Genomic DNA, 23024 nt, shown 5'->3' with positions numbered 1-23024 from the left:
CAATCACAGTGAGTGCTCCTGAAGGGGGATGATTTAGGAGATGGCCTGCCACTGGTTTGAACGTCAGACTCAGACTTTACTGGTAAAGTGCACATCAAGCTGTTTTCTGCAAGTGATGCAGAAAAAACTTGTCGATACATGCTTTTGGAGGAATCAAAGTTTACTAATTGATGTCTTTTCTTTCCTAGTTTCTGAAAAGCATCTGCTAGAAATATCAATTTTCAATTTTTATTCCCAGATTAATCTTTGTCCTTAAAGTTGTCCAGAAGCACCGGCTCGAAACGAAATATTGTCCATTAGCAACCAGAAACACACATTTATAACAGCTGGATCTGTTATATATTTCTTTATGTTATAACATTTCTGTTATCTCTTTGTGTTGAACATAACAAAGCATTTAGCAGATGTTTAATAATCTGTCTGTCAGCCTACATTTCTATATCAATACATACAAAAGCATCAGGTGCTTGAATCGGGACAGATGTTCTTTACCAACCTCTGGACTCAGCAGGTCTTTCTTTAAGAAATAATGGACACTAAAATGTCAGGGAAACTGTTGCTCCTCTTCTGAAGATGTCAGTCAATTACTCAGTCTATGTCTTAGTAACGCACCCGTACCAAAGATGACCGTTCAGGTGTTGCAGGTTTTGGGTTGACCGGGCTAGTGGAGAGTGCTAGTAGTCTGTCTCTAAGAACTAAGCTTTCATTTCATTGGTGCAAACTCTATCATACATCCCAATGGACATGGTCGAATGTTTCAACCAACTTTACAAGCCACTTGAGGACTTCTCAGACTTTAGAGCTGAGTTATTCCACAGTCAGGATGTGAGGGTGCTAGGCAGGAGCAGCTCTATCTCAAAGGGGGAGCAGGTGTGTCTTGCAGTTCCCTTGAGGGTCGTGCAGCCACCTTCAGGGACGTCATGAAAATGTCAAGTACCATTGTTGTGCGTGTGATAAGTGTGTCATGAAGTGTTTGTAAGCTACTCGCACTTTTGACGTACGGGGGATGGTGTCATACGTTGCCCATATGTCACACTCTAATCATTAGTGAGGTGCACGTACTGGCACCTTCCTGACTTTATCCATGTGATGCATAAGTGCCCGTAGGATACCCACACAAACTACACTCTGATCCTCAATTCTAACAGACAGGTTGCGTGTGATGGGGGCGTAAAGAGCACACACCTTTCTTTGGGGGAATACAAAAAAAGGAAAAATCTGTAAGACACACCTGCACCTCAACTACTTTTCCCTTACTTACACTTACATATTGCTTCAGTGTTCTCTACGCCTGACGCCTGCAGCATGTTTATGAACATTTTCGTCTCACGGGCTAACCGGGTTGTCTATGATCTTCAAATGTCCTGTGGGCCTGATTTTCATTTGAAGAGAGCTCGTATCCACCCGTAAGGGGACAGAAACGTCACTTTTAGGGCGACTGGAGCGTCTCTTTGAGTTCAGACCCCAACCTGATTGAATTGCTCAGACATAAAGAGCTTAAGAAATGTTTTAAAAGAACAATTAGCAAAAATAAATAAATAAATAAGCCGAACATGTCTTTAAACGGTTAGAAATGTCATTAATGTTAATGTTGGCGGGGATATCAAAGGCAAATGTTAGCAGCTTCAGAACTGGCACAGCTTAGTGTTTACTGCTGGTAACGCTCATGATCAGGGTCTGTTCCAGAAAGCAGGTTTAACAAAGTCTCAAAGCAGCCCTGAAGTCTGAGCTGGAACTCCCAGAGAACCTCAGTTTCAAAGCAGCTAGTCAGATTTAGCTCTGTTTTGTAATGTCTCAATGCATTTTAAATTAAAGCATAAAACAAATAAAGAACCAAAAAAGTAATTATTAATATCCTAAATATCTGACAGAGTTCCCTCTTCTCCAGTTCATTCCAAACAAACTCGCTGGGATTTTAGTCTGGCGGTTGTGGCGGCTTCTCCATTTTTTCTTACCTTGCATATTTTTTGTCAAAAGTAAAGCACAAAACCCTCTATTCACCTCCTCAAATTAACCTGGCTTAGTCACCCTTTGTCTTCAAAACGGCATTAATTCTTCTAGGTACACCTGCAAACTCTTTATAAGGAACTCAGCTGATAGGTGCTTCCAAATAACTTGGAGACATAACCACAGATGTTCTATGGATGGAGACTTACAGACAACCCTCGGTCTCTTCATGTAATCCCAGACACACATGAGATCAGGACTCTGTGGTGACCATGTCATCATTCCCAGTACCTCTTGTTCTTCCACACTCTAAAGACAGTTCTTAATGACTTTGGCTAGTCGTTTGGGGTTATAGTCCTGATGCAGAATAAAGTTAGAGCCAACCATGCGCCTCCATGAAGGTATTGCGTGATGATTAAGTCTAATGTCTCAACATTGAGAACACTATTAATCCTGACCACATTTTTAACTTTGCAGAAACGTCGTGCAGGTGATATGTAAGTGCTCGTAGAACACCTGTAAGATGCTTACACAAACTACCCTCTAATTGTCAGAGTGCAAGGGCGGAGCGTTCGTGGAGCGCTCATTTATCACTTCAACAATAGGCATAAACATTCTCCCTCTATGGGCTCACCAAGTGGTCTAACATTTTGTGCGGGCAACCTGAGTGACCCGTGCAAGTTGACCCATTGTTCACCCGCAGACAGCCTGTATCCACCCGCGAAAGGCTTGACAGAGTCATTCCACATGCAGAAATGTTACTTTTTTAAATACAGGGTGGTGACTCAGTTGCATACAATCTATGAAGAAAATAACCTCTATTTCTGTTTTACAAATTATCCATCCATAACTTCTCCTTATTTAGCCAATGGGGCACCAACCTGAGCAGATCCATAACAAGCAGCTCCTCTGAAGGGTTCCTAGGAACGGTGAGAGTTGTGATCCCTCTAACATGTCCAGAGTCTACCACCACACTTCCAGATTGGACATGCCTGTACAACCCTGACAGAAAGGTGTCCAACAGACATCCTGTTCAGATGTCCAAACCAAGTCAGCCTCTCTCGATGTGGAGAAGGCCATCTTCAAGTCTCTCCAGGATGGAGGCACCGCATGCATGAAGGAAGCTCATAGTAGTCTGTCTCTAAGAACTAAGATTTCATTTCATTGGTGCAAAATGTCAAGTACCATTGTTGAGACATGGTTGAAACATTCAACCATGTCCCAATGGACATGGTTGAATGTTTCAACCAACTTTACAAGCCACTTGAGGACTTCTCAGACTTTAGAGTTGAGTTATTCCACAGTCAGGATAAATCCAAACTGCTGGTCTTGAACTTGAGATTGGAGCATCAAACAACCTCTCTTCTCCATGATCTAAGCTCAGACTTTACCCGAATGGTAAAGGTAGTTACGCCAGTTTATCAATCTAAACCCTTCCGTTTTTGACTTTCAAGCAACCCTGCCGCAGAATGTCAGCGAGAAACTTGACATGGACTTTGTCCACCCTGCTTTGGCTGTCTCAGCCTCCTAACAGCTAAGAATTCTAGAGCTTTGCACCTTTTCATCTTCATATGCACGCATCCACTGAAACTGGAAAACAATAACCAGACTAAAGCTGTGACCCTCCGAAAATTTAAGAAATGTCTGTCTAAGACTTATTTCCTCACATTTACAGTCTTAACTGCTGACGTCACTTCCTGTTATTGTCCACTCTGATCTTCCAGGAACGTTGTACCATCCCAAATTGAACAGTGCTGACAATCAAAAACGTGATGCAGTCACCTCTGGCCACATGGCCGGGAAACACTTCCCCTAAATAATGATTGTGGTTTTGAAAAAAATGACTTTACTGGCAATGTTGAAATGTTTAGGAACCAAGTTTTTCAGTAAATTAACAAAAAAAAAAAAAAAAATTCAGCTCAATGTTTTATAATACAAAGCCTTAAAATTACAAATAATTCTGTTTAGTGACTTTTGGGATGTCTTGCTTTCAGTCTTTTTTTCTTTGTGGTGTTGGATCATAGCGTTTATTTCGGACGTAACAATGAAAAATAAAAAGATCTATCTAATCTTATCCACAAAGAATTAAAATCCTATTATATTTTAACATGATTTAATGACTTAAGTGCAGCTGAACCATATCTTTCTGCTAATTAAGAGAAATCCCTGACAGTTCTGCATCACCCCACTGGGTGATGTGTGTCAGAAAAAGCATTAAATCTGAAAAGCACGTGTTGGAAAAGATGGAAAAAAAAAAACAGAAAAAAAGTTAGATTTGAAGAAAAACCAATAAGATCTTGATCCACATTTACTATGGACTCCCAAAGAAAGAACAGGTTCAAAAGAAGCAAAGAGCTTCATATTTAAATTAGAGTTAAATATTCAAATGAAGAAGCTGGCTTTGGAGCTCCAATGAGTTAAAGAATTTATAGAGTAGTTCAAAAACGAATGTAATTTAACACAATGACAACAGGGAATTTTCTTGTCTCTTTTCTTTGTCTCTTTGAAGGTTATAGATGTCTGTGTTCACGCAGAGGTTTAGATTCCACTCCTGTTTCCTTTGTTTGCTATAATGAGTCGAAGTTCTAAAAGAATCCCTGTTCAAACTCTAAACCTGGTTAGCTGACAGAGCTAAAAAACCTGGCCGTTTTCAGAGGGGTTAAGTAAAACCAGTGAGTTGAAGATGAAATTAAGTGAAAATAAAATGATCATTTTCTAAATTTGTTTTTATTGAAATAAGTAAAATAATAATAATGGATTTGATTTATCTGGGCTTTTCCTTACGATGTGTGTCCATTATTCATTCACTCCTCATTCATACTTGGTGATGGTAAACTACTGATGTAGCCACAGCTGCCCTGGGGCAGACTGACAGAGGCGTGGCTGCCAGTTCGCCCCTACTGCCCTTCTGACCATCACCGGGACATTCATACGATCCACACGCCAGTGGAGCCACACTGGAGGCAGGGAGGGGGAAGTGTCTTGCCCAAGGACCCAACGGCAGATGACAGGGGGGAGTGGGGGATCGAACCGCCGACCCTTCGATCATTGGCCGACTTGCCCAACTGCCTGAGCCACTGGCGCCCTACGCCGTTAAAAGTACTGATGAGTGCATGATTCATAAATGAATCAGTGAGTAAATTTTCTCAAGAAAAAAAGTTAGCTTTTAAAGTACTACCTATTTATAGTAAGAGAGGCTTGATTAATATTGACTTAATTACTTTAAGAGAATATGGTACAAAGTAGATCCCACTGAATCCTCTGCAAAGGCCTGTTACAATAAACTCCAAGAAGTAGATGACCGGAACTCAAACATATTGATTGAAAATGAATAAAAGACGAGAGCATAACGTAGTGAGAAAGGACGACTTCAAGCTTCGTTAAAGACTCAAATAAAAACATGAACACTCAGTGACATGTGCGAACATGGATGCATAAAAAAAACAGTGCTCCTAAGGGACGAGGCGAGAAAACAGTCGGATTTGAAAGGAGAGAACTTCTTACAATGTAACATGGCTCGCAGAACGCCTTCTTCTCCACAGCGTAGAAGGGCTTGCCACGCAGCTTGGTGCCACAGGTCACACAGATGAAGCAGCTCACGTGGAAGACCTGGTCCATGGCGGTGCAGCCGGTGCCTTCGCCCACCACGTTCTCCCCACAGCTGGCACAGCGCCCTGAAAAATGAGGAAGAAGAGGGAAGTGGATGAGAGATGCGCAGACAGTTCAAAATAGATAACAATTACGATTGTGCTCCCACCTGTTAAAAACTGTCAAACAAAATCATGTTATTATGAAAATGGTTTTAAAGGAAAACTTTCAAGTGTTTGAGGTGCTCGACCTGAGAAGAGGTACCTCTGGAGCAGCAAATCTAACAGTCTGCAGCCCAGTCAACCTTCAAATTAAAATTTTCACCGCTTTTCCTAAAAAGGCATCAGTTTGACCGTCTGCACGGCAGAAATCCTACATGTCAGCAAGTGTCTTTACATAAATTGGGAAGAACCAGAGGAGCTTCTCAACATAATGCTCACCTGACCTTAAGATTAGATAGGATTTTTGGATAAAATTACACATTTTTGGGGAAGGTATTACATGCTGTAAAGTTGTGCTGTTTAACATTGTTGCAAACTGTCATTTGATCAGACCTCTGACATTTGTTTTTAAATGTGCTTCAATCCGGAAGTCCAATTTTTTTTCTTTTTAAATGGATCTAATTTTACTTACCAAGTAATTATATGGAAAAAGTGAGTGTACGTCTCTTTACTTATATTTAGGAGGCCTTAAAAACATTCTCATCACTTCTTTTCCAAAGATTGTGAGATGCATAGATATCAAAATAAAACAAGTGGCTTAGAAATGTTAAAACATGTTGGTAAAATGAATAATTTTTTACTCCAAGAGGCCATATTGATCACCTGAAATCACTTTTATATAGTGTCTGCAGATAAACAGAAAATGAACTGCTTTAGTTGGACAGCCTAAAGTTTTCCCGAAAAGCCTGAGGCTGTTTTGAAAAAAGGCTTAGGTCATCACAGGTTTTGGCTTGAAGCCTCCTGAGCGACTCATCCTACCTTTGAGCGAAAATCTGGAGCCGTCCCTTTAAAGGCTTCATTAAAAGATATCAGAAGTGGCCAATCTGGGTTTCTATTTCAAACACGCAGGATAAGGAAGGATTAAATACTATAATTATGCCACATTAAAGAAACTTCAGACATCACCAAAAAGGGACATCTGTTTAAAAAGTCCGTCTTTAAACGATAAAGGAGAAAACTTTAGAAGTACAAGGAAGTCTGTGAAAAAGGGGCAACAGCGAACTGATATTGTTGCAGCACAAAGAGCAAGATTGCATATTGCGGGACATGGCATTTGGATATCTTTAATTGAGTTAGAGATATCTTTAATTGAGTTTAAGATGTCCTCGACTCAATGCAAGTTATCTACAACCCAATTAATAACACTGTCAATTTAATTACTGGTATCTTGCAATAATAGGGTTTAAAACGATATCTGGGAATGTTTTCTTTTTTACACATCTCAGAACAGATGCAATCTCTCAAAAAAAGGCACGATACAGTATATTTAATTAATTCCACTTCAGTTGTGCGTATCCTTTTTCTTCCTTTTTTCACTTTTTGCTTCGTCTAAAAGGCTGATTTGGGCTTATGATTGACACTATGTCTGTTCAGAACAGAGCGAATCACAGAGGCGAGGCGCTTAACCGCAGGGAGATAGAGTATCTGATGTTTGCATTTTCACAGTTCCACTTCCCGTTTTTTGTATCAAAAAATTCAAACAGAGTGTCAAGCCGAATCTGTCTCAGGTATCAGCACAACTTTTGGAAGTTATACGTTGCTAAGATGAAACATCTGCTCGACAGTGAGGCTTGCTTAAGTACATTATCTCCCAAAAACGGCATTAGGCCGAGGAGATCCACACAATTCATGGCAATATTCAGAAAGCAGTGGTGTCACCCGGACATTCTGGAATATTTGCGATATTATGGGGCAGACATTTTATTTCAACGAGGATCGCAAAACAAGTAAATAATACTTCTCCTCCAGAAATTCTCATCACAGCTGCATTGTGTGCATTATCGGAGAAATCGCTGTCATCACTGCGAAATATTGCTCTGACATGTTTTCACAAAGCCTGCCGTCGGGTTTCATCTGTTCCCGCAGCTCTATCCACACCTCAATTATGGCTGCGTTACCTACTGTACAGGGAAGGCAGATTAAACAAACTAGTGAAGGCACGTCTCCAGGGGACATGTGGGTGTCAGTGGAATCACAAGCAGGGTAATCACTTCACAGAGCCGGAGGGAAAGGGAAAGGAGACAGAGCCCGTTAGTGGCTTCAGATCACAGGCCATTCTCAGTGAGTGGATGAGAATGCCAAACATGTCCCACAGGGCTCCCTCTTTAAATAACGAGCAGGAAACCTCTCTTTTCCTTTCGGCAGTCTGTGATCGCGAGGGCCCCAAGGAGCTATTTGTGCAAGACTGTGGGTACAGTGTACACAGTTTTGCCACACATTCAGAGTGAAAATAAGATCTCTTTGCAGCCTGACATGCCTCACATGATGACAAGCACATGCAAACGCAGAGGCATGCATCATAAACTGCAGCCACTCTGTTGTCATGCAATGCTGCGTGCAGCCCACACACGTCTTCACATCCTCGCAGAACACAGAGACGCGTCTGCCGCTGACCTTGAAGCTGCTTTTGAATTTACTTTTTCGTCATCTCAGTGAAGATAAAAGTCATTCTCTGTCAAAGGACAGACCTACAAAACTCCCCACAAGCGAAAAATCTCCAAAAGGATCATTCAATTCCAAATGTTGATGTTTGAAAGAAAATGATCTGCTGCCATACAAAAAGTTATTAAAAGTTACAGAGGAGAACATTATGCTGACCTGCAGGAACGCTCTGACTGTTGCGATTGTATATTACATTTCTGCCCCCAACTCAAAACTGATGTTGGTTGTTGATTTTTACAAAAGCGCAATACTCGAGGTCTCAAAATACCACAATATCTTCCACTTTCGGCTTCCCCCATCAGGGGTCGCCACAGCGAACAAGTCGCATAGTAAATTTGGCAATGTTTTACGCCGGATGCCCTTCCTGACGCAACCTTCTCTAACCGGGCTTGGAACCGGCAGAGGTAGAGAAGGGAACAGGGAGCAGCCTGGAGTCGAACCCGGGTTTCACGGATGGAAGGCGCCGCAAACCAGCACGAGCTAAACTGGCCCTCGAGGTCTCAAAATACCACAATATACCGGTATGTTTTTAATTAATGGCTTTTAATTAATGTTTTACAGTCAAATCCTTTTTAGAGTCATTATTTAGAAATGTCAGGCAAGTAACTGACAGGACTGCATCCTGAGAAGATCACCATAATTTGACAGCTTCATCAAACTGGAAGTCTTATCCAAGAGCGCCAATGTGGTCAGAAACACGGAACCCCATCACAGGACTTCAACAAACCAGAAAAATGCTTTAAGCCGTGAAAGTGGAAGCTGTTCAACTGAAAACTTCTACATTTGAAAGAGCTTCAAAACACTAGTATTTGACACTTAGTGATTTATGAGATGGGAAAAATTACCACAAGAAGAGAGAGAGTCATGGGTAAACAGAAATCTTGGATGCTACCTTAAAATTTACAGAGAAGGGGTTCCCTACAAAAAAAACAAAAAAAACAACACAAACAAAGAAAATCACTAACGTTTAACTTTAGAAAAGGTTTTCAGTGAGAGTCATTCTCTCCTCTGCAGCCTCCAAACAGCCCACTTAGCACCTCAGCTGGTCGCCGTTTTTTGCCAACTTAATGCTGAGCGGGTGGAATTTCTGTACGTTTCCAATCTCTCTGAAGTTCAAGTAAAACTGTTTCAGTGCTGCAGATTCGGGAGATAAGGCTCCGCTTTGACCCCGTTCACCTCCGTCTCACACTTGGTATGCAGCTTGTGTGAAAAACCTGCTACAGCAAAGGGGGAAGCGATTTTGGATCTGCTCGAACGTCTGTTCTGCGTTTTACCGTATTCTACTGTAGACCTTTTTCCCTTTTTTTTAAGGAGATGTTGAACTTCAAACAGAAGCTGAGAGTTGATCAGGAGTTGCAGGATTCCAGAACAAGATTGTGATAGTCAGAAAACAGCAGATCACATATTTTGAATGCCTTAACAGGTGATTCAGACTATTTTTATTGTCCTTTATCAGTAATAAATTTAAAAGGTAAAGCTATATCCCTTTTTTTATTTGACAAAATGCCAAATCTTCCAAATATTCAGTAAAGCTCTTTAATAAATCTACAAAACTTTCCAAAATCTGCATCAACATTTACCTTTTTAACTTCAGAACAGGAATAATAGTGTGAATTAAATGTTTTAAACTAAAATAGAATCATGTTACAGCCTTAGACTGAACCAATACAACATCAAATTAAATCAGCATGTCTGAGGACTATTATCAGCGCTGAGGTCCATTTTCAAAGCTGTTACAATTTTCCTGTTAAATCTGTAATATTCATTTGTGGTTCTTAAGCGTAGCCATACTATAACCAGATTTAAAAAGCGACCTCCTTAAAGCCTTCCTTCGTGGGGAATAAAAATGATTCCACAAAGTGTAAAAAAAGAGCAAATCTTCTCTGTGTCTGTAACCGTTGTTTCTAAAAGCCTCACTGTGTGATAAGAGAGAGGAGTGTGGAGTGTTTTATCATTCCTCACATCAATAATTTCATACATCTGCTTTGGAAGTAAGCATTTTCAATTTTGAGACACTACTTCAATTGACTCCCTGAATAATAGAGGACAGCAACAGAAGCGGCAGCAGCGCATTTACCCCCGTGGAGATGATCCCAAATACTTTCGAACTATTTCAGCCGGGCATAAAGGAATCATGAAAGGCCTCGCTGCTCCCCTGTGTCCCCTTTGCGTGGGGAGTGGAACCACAGACTTGATATCAGAACTTCAAATACTTCCTGTAGAACCAATGCAATGGTGACGGGGTGGGAGGGGGAGTTCATTTACACTTTACTCGCTTTCTTTGCTTTCATTCTTCAAGCCTCAGAAGTGTCTCTTCTCCGTTACATGGAAAGTCAAAGGAAGGACTGGAGAGGAAAGCCTTTTCTTCTTTTCCTTTTCTTAAAGAAGCACATTCCCTGTGAGCTGCAGAGGCTTAGGATGGTTAGACAATTTAATTGGATAAAAGGAAAAGATTAAAGAGGCCCTGACTCTGTTCCATAAATAATTGATTTCTAATGTATTTGTAGTGGCAGTGAGACGCTGTTGTTTGGGATTGGGGGATGTTGAGTGGCAGAACGCTTCAGATTTCTCTCAGTCTTTTGCCTTCTCTGTTTTTCATGCCGTGATATTGAGGCGGCATGAAAGGCAGAGAGGGAGCACACTTGCGGCTCAATTTGATCTTACATCGTCAGGAATCAAAGATTGTGCATGTAAAGAAGAATCCAAAGGAACTTTTTTTTTTTTTTGTGGTAGACCAAACTTTTCTTGCTATGTTGCTAAAGAATACAACTTGGCTGGTGCAACCCTTGCAAACCCCAAAGGCAAAGCAAGCAACTGCAGCTCGAATCCAAAGAACCGCAAAATGCATTTTTGGCCTTCCACTAAAGTTCTGTGCTTGGTTAAGATATATGACTTAAGTGTGGGGAAAAGCATGAAACAGGGAGAACACAGAGATAGAAAAGAATCCAAGCTAAACCTACACACAACGGGATTGTGAAACGAGCCTTCTTGAATGCTCATTTACCCCATGGTGTTCACACTGGACAAGCAGGGAGGGGTTTCTTCTTCATTTGCTTGTCCTTTCTGTATACTAGCGCTTGTTCGCCACCTACAGCTGGAAGAAGCTTGATGTGAAATGTTGAAGCGGTGCAAATCTGGTGAATGTTGCTCCAGGCTTTTTCTTTCACGACTCTGATGAAGGTGGAAGTGATTCCACCGAAACATGTCAGGTATGTGAAAAAACACAAACCGTGTCTGATAAAAAATAACCCAAGAAGAAATTTTGACCTTGTTTAACTTTCAATGCACGCTCAATGTCTCCGTGTTTTGTACAAAGAGCCTATGCATTCAGAGACTCCGGTTGAAGTGGCCACTTGAACGCGCGTTGCCAACATGTGATAAGGGATGTAAGGAGCTAATCAGCAAGTGGTTAAAAACCCAAAATAAGTGTGTCTAACAGATTAGGAGCCTAACTGCCAATCACTGTGGAGCCACGGGTCACAATTTGTGCTCCGTTTCATCTCCATCCCCTCCAGGTTCATGGACTTTGCTGCCTCAGATTGCCCTCTGCGCGGCCTGACAATGCCGTTGCCCTCAGTTAGCATGGAATGACGAGAGAAGTTGCTGTCATCACTGCGTTTCAATCTCAGAAAGCCTCTTTCGTTACCCCAGCTGTTAATCTCATTCTCTGTGTCAGCAAATAGCAATCTGAAGAGCCGCTGCGGCGATGGCGGAGGATAGAGGACAGGCGAGCCTGTGCCACGACGCATTACGGCACGGCTCGTCAGGGCCAGTGGGGGCACAGCGAGGAGGGGAGGGGGGGGGGGGGTGCAGTGTAGGTTACATGTTTTAGAAGCAGGTTGGCAGGAGTGGAGGGGTGCTGGGGAGTGAGCAAAATTGGTGAAGCGGGTGAATTGCAGGGGACAGGTGCGTTTGAAGGAGTGTGTGCGGACAAGCTGCTTCTGCTGTTTAGCCATGCGCACCCGCATGTTTGTGCTGGCGTGCGTGAGCATGCAGACTCATTCCTGTGGTCAAACGCTCACTCACAAATGAAATCTAGCAACGTGAGTGCCCGGAAGCCTCAGCTGGGCTCGCACGCCAGCTGATCTTGCAAGCCTCAGTGGAGCTGTCTCAACGAGGCAGGATAGCAAGAGCTGAGCCTGGCGGGAAAGGAAGAGGAGGGGGGGGGGGGGAGGAGGGTCATGGTTGGGTTGGGAGGGAAAGGAGGAGGGGGGGGGGTCAACTCCTGGGAACCACAGCCCAAAAGTGTGCTTCTGTCAGTGGGAAAAGAAGCCCCACACTGGCACTCTGCATCAGCTGAGAGACTAGAAAGCAGCACAAGGAGGTCAACAGAAGATAATAAGCCATGCAAAGAAAAGGCTAAGGAGCCAATCCCCCATCCCCCCCTTACAATAAAAAACCAGCATCTGTGTTCTCCATGCAGCAACAAATAAGATCAAGTATTGAAAACACCACATAACCAATTACAAGATGATGACATAGCACAAACCCCGCTCTGGTCTCATTCATGGAAGAACTAACAGCAGGCAGTGTAAACAAACAAAAGCTGCAGTTTTTTTTTCCAGAATTCCTTCAATCTGGCAAATTTCAAGATTTAAATTCAAAGCCTTTCATAATATTTCCATAAGAAGAAAGCTCTTAGAAGTCAAATCCGCAGCTTCATATTGACACACACGCACACAGGATTTTCCTTATAAAAGCAGCTATGATGGATCATCCAGGGCTATTGTGTTGTATAATTTAGGCCTTTGCAGCCATACACCATAATCCACTGTAGGTGGTATAGTGATGCTGAGGCTTAAGACAAGTTGCCATGTCACCAGACTGCCTTGTACGCCGGCCTCCTCCCCCTGGGGGGTCCGTGACCTCCTTCCAGAAGCATTATGCGTCTGTCTTATTCTGACTGCTGCGCACGCACACACACCCACACACAGAGTACACTACAAAAAAGCAGAGCCAACACACTCTAAAGGAAATCCCTCTGTGGGGAAGGAGGAAACGTCAGCATTTGTGAATAATTTTAAATATCAATAACTACTGTAATCGCTTTTGCTGGCCATCCTTTTGTCTCTAAGTTTAATCTTCATATTATGAACTTTCTCTAAAAGTGCGGATGTGGTCTAGACATGACTCATCCGTCTAACCCACTTGTCCACATTAAAATGTCACCAACATCTGAGGCACGATGCCAAATCAAACTGCAGGGTTATTTTCGGTCACGCCGAAGTTCGGTCAAGAAAAAGCAGAAACACTGAATCCTCAGCGGTCCCGTCTGGTTGCACAACATCCGTCTGTTCACCTGCACTGCAAAGCAGGAAGAGTGGCTGAGCCACAAGCTTTATTAGTCCATGATGTTTTATGCTGATATAGTTGCAGCACGTCATGCAGATTAGACATTTATTCCTCTCTAAACTTTACTGCTTGCATATCGATGTTAATGCATGTGCATAATCGCATAGAAACTCACTCAGTGGCCTAAATTCTTGAATTGTACTGACAGCACTAGACACAGCCATGTTTAAAACTTAAACACTCTGTCAGTTGTAGGCCTAAAGTTCACAAAAACCCAAATCTGCACTAATGACAGCATCTTTTTTTCCAGCTTGAATCCAGGAAAGTTTTTGCTGTACTCAACTAACGAATTAGTTTAAAAGTTACCAAAGTGAAAGAACCAGTCTGTCTTTTCTGACAAAAAGGTCACTTTTCTGTCTCAGCAGACGAGAGGAAGTTCTGCAACAACTAAAGATGCATAAAAAGTATGAAAAGAAAAAAATAAATATCCTTCTTAACTCGCATTGTTGGAGGGGCAAACACTACCTGGCATCATGGCATATTTATTTGCAACATTTTGATCCAGACAACAGGTTTTCAAACATCCCTGTGCAACACATTAATGAAAAAGAAACTAGCTCTACACAAAAACAAAGAAACACTGAGCAGTATTTCATCCTCAATTTAATGCAAGTTCAGTCAATAAAATGTAAAAGAAAATGCGTTTAATTAACCGTACTTTTACAGAAAGTGCAACAGCTGGACTGCCTTTGATACCTTGCATGCCACTAAGTGGTGCAGAATCAGCATATTTTAAGTAAGACATGAGTTCTTGCTTGAGCAGATAAAGATTTTACACAGGTGTCTATAGATGTTGTTCTTGTAGGATGCTGTCCTCCCCTGCAGAGGAGGTAAAATAATGTTCTAAAGGCTGCTTTGTGTTGCATTGCCAATTTTCTTTTCAGGCAAAGCAGATCACAGGTGTTTCAGAAAGATGTTGATGTTGATGAAAGAAAAAGATGACATACCTTAATCCAAAGATTGACATATTGAATGTTTCTTCCTTGACTTAGTAAAAAGAGTAAAATAAAAGTGTGGTCCTTGAAAAGACTTTTATGAATTATGTAACTATGCATTTTTTGAATTCCTTCCCAGTCAACAATGACGAGGTAAAACCAAGGTCAGCGCATAAAGGAAGGTATACTAGCCTGTGACTGTTGGTAAAAGAAAGATAAAGCATCTACATTTACAACTACGATAAAAGTCCAACATTGGAACTTTTGTACACTCAAAGAAAAATGGTGAAGAGGGGCAATAAAATGTAAATTAAATAAACCAAAATAAATAATTAGGCTATTAATGATGATTCTTTAACTGCCAGTGACTTCAATAACAATTTTCAACCACGGATCTCATTTAGTGCATGGTCTTCTTGTGTATGTGTAAGCCCTCCAGCTTCCTCACACGGTCCAAAAACATGCTTCATTGATTAACTGATGACTCTAGGTATGAATATGAGAGAGTGTGGCCCTATGACAGACTGGAGAACTGTCCAGGGTGTACCAACAGTGGCTGGGACAGGCTCCAGCAACCCAGTGACGCCAAAAAGGATCAAGTGAGTTTAGAAAATGATTTAGAAAAGCAAATCAATAATCTCATGTATCCTTAGTGTCCAAAATAAAGCAAAGAAACAATACATAAAATATTATTTTGAAAGGAAAATATAGATTAGAATAAGTAGAAAAACAAAAAATACAAATTAGTTGCAATTGTAATTTTTAAACAAACGTTGTCCCGTTTACTCATTTTTACCATTCATGAGTTACTGAAATCGTAGGGAAGGCAGGCAGTAATAAACCTAACTACTTATCATGTACAAAAACCTCCAAACATGGTCATTTTTGGAAACATTTAGACACAGAAAAAACAAAGTTCAAGAAAATGACTCTTTTCCCTGATGGGATTCATTTCTGGATCTGCAGCAGTGAACACATCAAAAGGTTGAAGTTGAAACATATTTTCAAAAACACCGGTATTTAAAGATTTTGACTAATGTAGGTAAACTAAATTACATCAAACACAAGGTGAAGTGAAAACAGATGTGCTCTAGTTGAAGTTCGATCAAGCAAATGCATTTTGTGAATGACCAAGGATTTTTCCTTTTGGAAGATTTAAGCTTGCTTTTATTTTTTTCTATATTTAATGATTAAATGTTGTCCTGCTGTAAAGACAACATTTTGTAAGACTTTAACAAAGTTGTATGACGTAAGTGATAAGTGCTCCACTTTATCCGACACCCTTTTTTAGACTTCCAGTTATTTTATGTGCACGTGTGTGTAATTTTTTCCCTTTATTTTTAAAAGAATTCAATCAATTTGAATGTTTTTGGGGTGGAGCGTATTTGGGGAAGCACGAAACAAAGTGGAAGAGGGGGGGGGGGGGGGGGGGAGCAGAGGTTTTTATTCTGACACACATCCCACTTTTCTGACATGTGGAGGCACATCTAAAAGGAAACTCCTAAGAGACCGCTGAGGGCGACCTCAGTAAAATGCAAATTAACTCAAGTATCTTAGACAATGCACAAAGCTGTCTAAACTGGAGGTCTATTAATATATTAAGGTTGGGACGTTCGCTGTGAAGAACAGCAGGCGGCTCCACAATGCGTGGGCCCTAACTTTTTTCTGACCCACTTACCTTGGTTGATACGCTCCGGCTCTCCGGCCTGTGGTGTCACTGAAGCTGCACTGCCATTTGTGTCTCTTCCAAGATTCCTCATGAAGCTTTCATGCCATGTGTCTTGTAAATTATGAGCCGACATCACGGGCAGAGCCAGCCTTTTCTTCTGTGGCTCTCACCAGAAAACAAAGGCGAACCCGGGACGAGAGGAAAGCTTTCCCGACAGCTCTGAGTCCTGGGTGCGCCCGTATGAAGCTCTATGCTAATTTCCACTGACTGCCTCTCATCCATTTGATAATAACATTAATGTCGCTGCTCAAAAATCTCTCTGGAAAAGCTCTCAGTATAAATATTGATTGGATATTAAAATCTTAATTCGGTTCCATACGGTGCGATACTGGAAGTCGGGAGCACGTGGAAGGATCCTCAACCTGTCACTTTGAAATGATTCTCTGCAGCACAAGGAACCATAAGTATCATCGTCACTAATTGTGAATAATGCAGTCTGTAAGCTTTTCAATTATTCAGCTTTATGTCCTGGTTTTGGTTGACAAAAATGTAGTGATGAGAAAACATTGTAAGTTTCTCTGATGCGAAGAAGCCAAGGCATCTCCACTGCAAGCTGAGTCGCTGTGTCTTATTAGATTTCCACAAACACAGAACACCTACGCACAACCTAAGTGGATTAAATATGACGGATGATGACATTTGGAGAAAAGGTTCTTTCAGATTTCTCAAATCTAATCTGGAACTCTAAATCAGGACTAATCAGTTGCTTTTCAAAGAAGCTTCAATCATGGGGAGATGTGGAGGGGGGGGGGGTCTGGCTTTCAAACTAGGTTTCCCATAAGAAAAGCTGTTTTTCTTTGTTTTCCATCTCCAGGTTCAGAGCGTGATGCGTCTCTTCAGAGTTGACACGACTGCTCTCTTTCCGCTGGTTTCACCAGAAAAAGTCTTCAAAGGCTGGTCCGATGATGGCGCCACACTGTTGTGTAATTGAGCAGCCCCCAGTAAAGCGGAAGACAAGTTTCCCCGCTAAATCACAGAGTCAGAGTGTAAAGAGCGCAGTGCTAATTCAATTCAATTAACCCCCTCTGGACCAGTGAAGACTTACTATGGCTGCTTCAGATTAGCAGCTCATCAAAGACATTAGTGACACCAATAAAAGTTTGCAAGAGGAAGACAATGATCCAGTCCAGTGGTGCGCCAGAGATCGCAGCCCCACTTTGATTAATCTTGTTAATTACTAGCCTTAGGGTTTCAACAACTGCGATCCCTGCATCCCCCTGTACCCATTAAAAAAGAAGAAGAGGCCTGCGTGCCATTAGATTCTTTGTAATTACAAAAGTCTCATGCTCTGGGACTGATCTTCCCACAGCCATGAATATACAGTAAGAAAGAAGCCAGGCAGAATTTGCTTTTAACCAAACTGTGGCGACTTTTCTGAACATTATTCAGCGGGGGAGGAGAGGGACTCTGAGGATTTGATAGCGGCGTGTGCCTTGAACTCCCTCCTAATGAGTCCCAGCAGTCACCTAAGTCGCCACTCCATCTCTCTGCTGATTCGTCCGTAGCCTAGCTCACCAGGAGATGACCTCCCTTCCCTCCCTCGCCTCCCTCGGCGTTCTGGAAGCAGCCAGCTGCTGTCAGCTGCGCATCCCTAACTTGCTCCGGCAACATGTGGCCCGTGTCCTCGCTTTAGCGGCCAGTCAGCCTCACAGCTGACAAACATCTGCACGCACACGGAGTTCATGCAAAGTCTGTTTTTCGCAGGTTGACCCAAGAATTAGGCCAGCAAGACCATTCCCCTGTAAAACAACTAAAACTCAAGCCAGGAGATCCATTTGACCTCCGTCTAATGTGAACCAATTAAGGTCTTTACATGAGTGCGCACCAACGTGATGCTGTATATCCTTTAATACCAGTTAAATACACATCCCTGTAGCTATAATACACCTACACATGCCATCATGGCGCGATGTGTGATTATGCGCTGATATAAAGCTTCTGCACAGCCCCACTGAATGCACTGAATGAGGTTTCTAATGGGCATGGGAACTAATTCCAGGGCAAAGGGGATTAAAGGCTAAAGAAGAGAGAGCGGCAGAGGGCTGGCACTCTCCGACAGCTGAGTGTGCAGAGGGCGGAAAAATCAAAATCAAATACAAACGCAGGCAGCCCTCGCCTTCTCAATCCTATTTTGCAAAATAGCATTAAAATGTGCGTTTTGTCTAATCTTGGCAGTTACATTTCTTTTTCTTTTTTCCATTCAGGTGAGAGGAAAATTCAGTCAAGAGCATTCAATTTAAAAGAGGAGACAATATTGGAGAAGCGATTAAAATGAACAAAGATTGAGCAAGATAAAAATCTCATATCTTAGCCTGATTTTTAAGGTGGATTTACAGTTAGGACCATAAATGTTTGGACAGAGACAAATTCTCTCTAACTTTGTTTCTGTACATTACCACAGGGAATTTTAAATAAAACAACTCAGATGCCATTGAAGTGCAGACTTTCAGCTTTTATTCCATGGGTTGAACAAAAAGATTGCATGAAAATGTGAAAAACTAAAGCATTTTATAAACACAATCCCTTCATTTCATGGGCTTGTAAGTAATGAAATAACTGAAAACAAAATGGTCATTACTAATATTTGGTTGAAAAGCCTTTGTTGGCAATGACAGCCTGAAGTCTTGAACTCATGGACATCACCAGATGCTGGGTTTCTCCTTCTGAATGCTCTGCCAGGCCTTTACTGCAGCGGTTTTCATTTGCTGTTTGTTTGTGGGCGTTTCTGTCTGAAGTTTAGTCTTCAACAAGTGAAATGCTGCTCAATTGGGTTAAGATCAGGTGACTGTCCTGGCCATTCCAGAATATTCCACTTCTTGGCTTTAATAAATTCCTGAGTTGCTTTGGCGGTATGTTTTGGCTCGTTGTCCATCTGTATTATGAAACGCCGCCCAATCAGTTTGGCTGCATTCACCTGGATCTGCACAGACAGTATGTCTCTGAACACCTCAGAATTCATTGGGCTGCTTCTGTCCTGTGTCACGTCATCAATAAACACTAGTGTCCCGGTGCCACTAGCAGCCATGCACGCCCAGACCATCACACTGCCTCCACAGTGTTCTACTGATGATGTAGTGTGCTTTGGATCAGGAGCTTCTCCACGCCCTCTCCATACTTTTCTCTTGCCATCATTCTGGTAGAGGTTGATTTTGGTTTCATCTGTCCAAAGAATGTTTTTCCAGAACTGTGCTGGCTTTTTTAGATGCTTTTTAGCAAAGTCCAATCTAGCCTTCCTATTCTTGAGGCTTCTGAGTGGCTTGCATCTTGCAGTGTACTCTCTGTATCTACTTTCATGCAGTCTTCTTTTTATGCTAGACTTGGATATTGATACGTCTACCTCCTGGAGAGTGTTGTTCACTTGGTTGGCTGTTGTGAACGGGTTCCTCTTCACCATGGAAATGATTCTGCCATCATCCACCACTGTTGTCTTCCGTGGACGTCCAGGTCTTTTTGCGTTGCTGAGTTCACCAGTGCTTTCTTTCTTTCTCAGGATGTACCACACTGTGGATTTTGCCACTCCTATTACTGTAGCAATTTCTCACATGTTTTTTTTCTGTTTTCTCAGCTTAATGATGGCTCCTTTCACCTGCATGGGGACCTCCTTCTGACCGCATGTTGCCTTTTCACAGCAAAATCTTCCAAATGCAGCACGAGTCCTCTAATCAACTCCAGGCCTTTTATCTGCTTCACTCATAATGACATAACAAGGGAATTGCCCACACCTGCCCATGCAATAGCATGGAAGTCAATTGTCCAATTACTTACCAGCCCATGAAATGAAGGGATTGTGTTTAAAAAGTGCTTAAGTTTTTCACATTTTTATGCAATCTTTTTGTTCAACCCATGGAATAAAAGCTGAAAGTCTGCACTTCAATGGCATCTGAGTCGTTTTATTTAAAATTCACTGTGGTAATGTACAGAAACTGAATTAGAAAAAAATGTGTCTCTGTCCTAATATTTATGGTCCTGACTGTAGTTTTTTTAGCCTTTTATCCCTAAAGTACAGTCTATTCCTGTGAGAGCCCCAACAGGCCTTTTATTTTGAAAATCAAGCATCTTATCCCATGTTTAACGGCTCTCTTCTGAACACTTTGTCTGCTTTATCTTATGTATGCACTCTAGTAAAAGAGATTCTAAGTTCATTTTTTCCATCATACTTTCTTTGCCTCCCAACCACATTTGCACCTGTCCACCAGGGTCGTGCTTAACAAGTAGAAAAAGAAAATTGTACCTGCACCCCCACTAAATTACCCCTGGTGTGTGTGAGCCTTGACTCCGACACATTTGCTTCTATTAGATGTTTGCAAAAATGACCTTTTGTTTCATGCAAAACCACTATGGTGAGGCTGCTGACCACAGCTTCATTCATAGCAGAAATATTTAGCTTTGATTCAGCATCAATATGAAACCAAAGGAGGATTTTAAATATATACATGAAATGTACCTATTTCTTTCTGTCAGATCCTGGATAGTGAGCTAAGGTAAATTCCAAGGTCATTAAAAATGATCAAAAAAGACAGGATTAAGAGAAAATATAAAGATTTGTTTAGCTTATTTTACATAAATTAGAAGTAGATCCAGTCTGGTCAGTAAAGTAACATCAGTTATGTCCTTGTCCTCATTTGGTCAATGGTCTATATACCTGGATCTCAGGAGAAGATTTATGCTGCTAAAAGCTTAAAGATAAAGGATAAAGGATTTGACACCGTCAATAGATTCACCTGACCTGCATTGTCTGTTAAAACAAATAAAAGTTTGAGAAAAAAAAAGCTCCTACAAAACAGGTGCACTCTGTGTGAGCTGGATCAAAAGGTCATTTCCTGGTTACACAGTTCTAAAACACAATCAGAATAAGAAACAGAATAAGAAACAGAACGTTTCCTGTTGAGCAGCTGGATGTGTGGGGTTAAAATGTTTTTGGAATCAACCAAATACTGAAAAAGAAAAAGAAAAAAAGGCCAAAGACACATCATTTCCTGCGATTATGGATTTTCAGACACCTGGAGGTTGTTTTTTTTTTATATCTGTGAACTGTTATGTTAAGGGCAGCGCAACGAGTTTAACTATCTTACCAAAATACTCCTCAGATGGTGGGTTGTCCATGTCAAACAGCATCTTCTTGGTCAGGCGCTCCAGTTCATCTTCCGGATGAGCCTGGGGAGCGCCACCCTGAGAAGCAGACAAACAGAAGAACTCAGTTTAAGTTCAAAATCTTTTTATTTGACTTTTCCAGAACATAAAGACATACATAGTGCAAAGTCACAGTAGTAAACCGCAGCACTTGACAGAACTAAAAACAACAATAAGAATTGGAATAAACATAAAAAGAAATAATAAAATGTATAAAAATAATAAAATAAAGTAAAGCCAACGGCATCAAGACAGAACAAGAAACAAAAATAAACAAACTAAAACAACCCTTACCCTCCCCCCTCCCCTTCTGTCACTGCCCACTCTTTAGCTGGGTACCACACTGGCACCACAAAATGGGTTTAAAGCCGGTCTAGGTTCGACACGGTAAAGCACCCTGATTGCCTCGTTCCCAAATCTGCTGAAATGTCTCCAGAAAAGGGCCCCACATCTCCTGAAAGTTCCTGCTCTTATGGTTGAGTGAGAACCTGATCTTCTCGAGTTGCAAACAAGACATGGTCTCTGCCAACCATTGTTTGTGAGTCGGGGGTGCAGCATTCTTCCACCTAACCAGGACTGCCCGTCTAGCCAAGAGGGAGGCAAAAGACAGAGTTTGTTGTTTTTCTCGGGTTAGAATCAACCCCTCACCAGTGACCCCAAACAGAGCAGTCAGAGGGTTTGGTGCAGCGAGACTTTGAGTATCCAGGATAGAGTTTGAAACACTGCCACCCAAAACCCGCTGAGGGATGGACAAGACCAGTACATGTGAATAAGTGTGGCTACCCCCGTTTTGCATTTATCACAGTAGGGACTGATATTAGGGTAGATGTGAGATAGTTTAGACTTGGAGATGTGTGACCTGTGCAAAACTTTAAACTGGATTAGACAGTGGCGAGCACAGAGAGACGAAGAGTTCACTTGTCTCAGCATTAAATTCCAGGTTTCTGGAGATATGGACATGTTCAGATCCCCCTCCCACACTGTTCTAAGCTGGGCCACACAATAAGTTTTTAGGTTTGTCAGCCGGTTGTATAGAACTGAAATAAGTCTTTTGTGGGACGGGTTCTAAGAACTCAGTTTAAAGTCGCACTTCAAGTCCAAAGATTTTCAAAAAACAGGATTTTCACGTAAAGAAATGAAGCCGGTCTTGAGGTCAAACAGAACACATTCAGTGCGATTAACATGCAGTGGCTGATTCTCAGCTTGGCTTTGTCCTCTGGGATATCTGACTCTGGTTCAGATTCTCCTCTGTGCAACTCACACACAGGGGAAGAAAGAGCTGTGACCTTCACTGATCCCTGCATTCTAAAATAATGATAGCAAAAACAAAAGACATAAAAATAGTGCTCTTTGAGGGCTTGTATGTTGGGGAAATAGGTCACAAGATGGTTATCCAGATAAACTTGGCACCCAAATACCTCAGTTTAGAGCTGTGCTGGAGCCTAAACAGGCCCTCAAAGAGCGTGACATAACTCTCTGAAGATGTCTCATCCTTTCTTTCCTGGTAAACCGGCCCTCCTCCTTATCACGCTGTCTCTGACATCCGCCTGCTGTGTGTCTGTGTGAGCTGCTGTGTTGTGCCTGACATTTTCTGCCAATCATCCTCAGAGCCGGAGAACCCCCATCCCCGGTGATGGAAGGGCTTGCAGCACGATCCCATCACAGGTGCGTGCGTGTCCT

At 41.9% G+C, this 23024-nt stretch overlaps 1 protein-coding gene across 4 annotated transcripts in view; it reads right to left on the bottom strand.

The window, feature by feature from the left end:
• Nucleotides 1-23024, bottom strand: part of lpp (LIM domain containing preferred translocation partner in lipoma) — a 193302-nt gene that overhangs the window by 22604 nt on the left and 147674 nt on the right. For all 4 annotated transcript variants that reach the window (XM_078946278.1, XM_078946280.1, XM_078946279.1 and 1 more), the window contains 2 exons: nucleotides 21287-21383; nucleotides 5452-5621 (listed from right to left, as the gene is read on the bottom strand). In XM_078946278.1, coding sequence (XP_078802404.1) covers nucleotides 5452-5621; nucleotides 21287-21383 — 267 coding nt within the window. The remainder of the gene's footprint in view (nucleotides 1-5451; nucleotides 5622-21286; nucleotides 21384-23024) is intronic.

Source organism: Oryzias latipes, chromosome 4, assembly GCF_053564925.1.
Source record: "Oryzias latipes strain Hd-rR chromosome 4, Olatipes_Hd-rR_3.1".
Classification (NCBI taxonomy): domain Eukaryota; kingdom Metazoa; phylum Chordata; class Actinopteri; order Beloniformes; family Adrianichthyidae; genus Oryzias; species Oryzias latipes.
The sequence above is the reverse complement of the archived record's forward strand: the minus strand, read 5'-3'. Positions and strand labels throughout refer to the sequence as shown.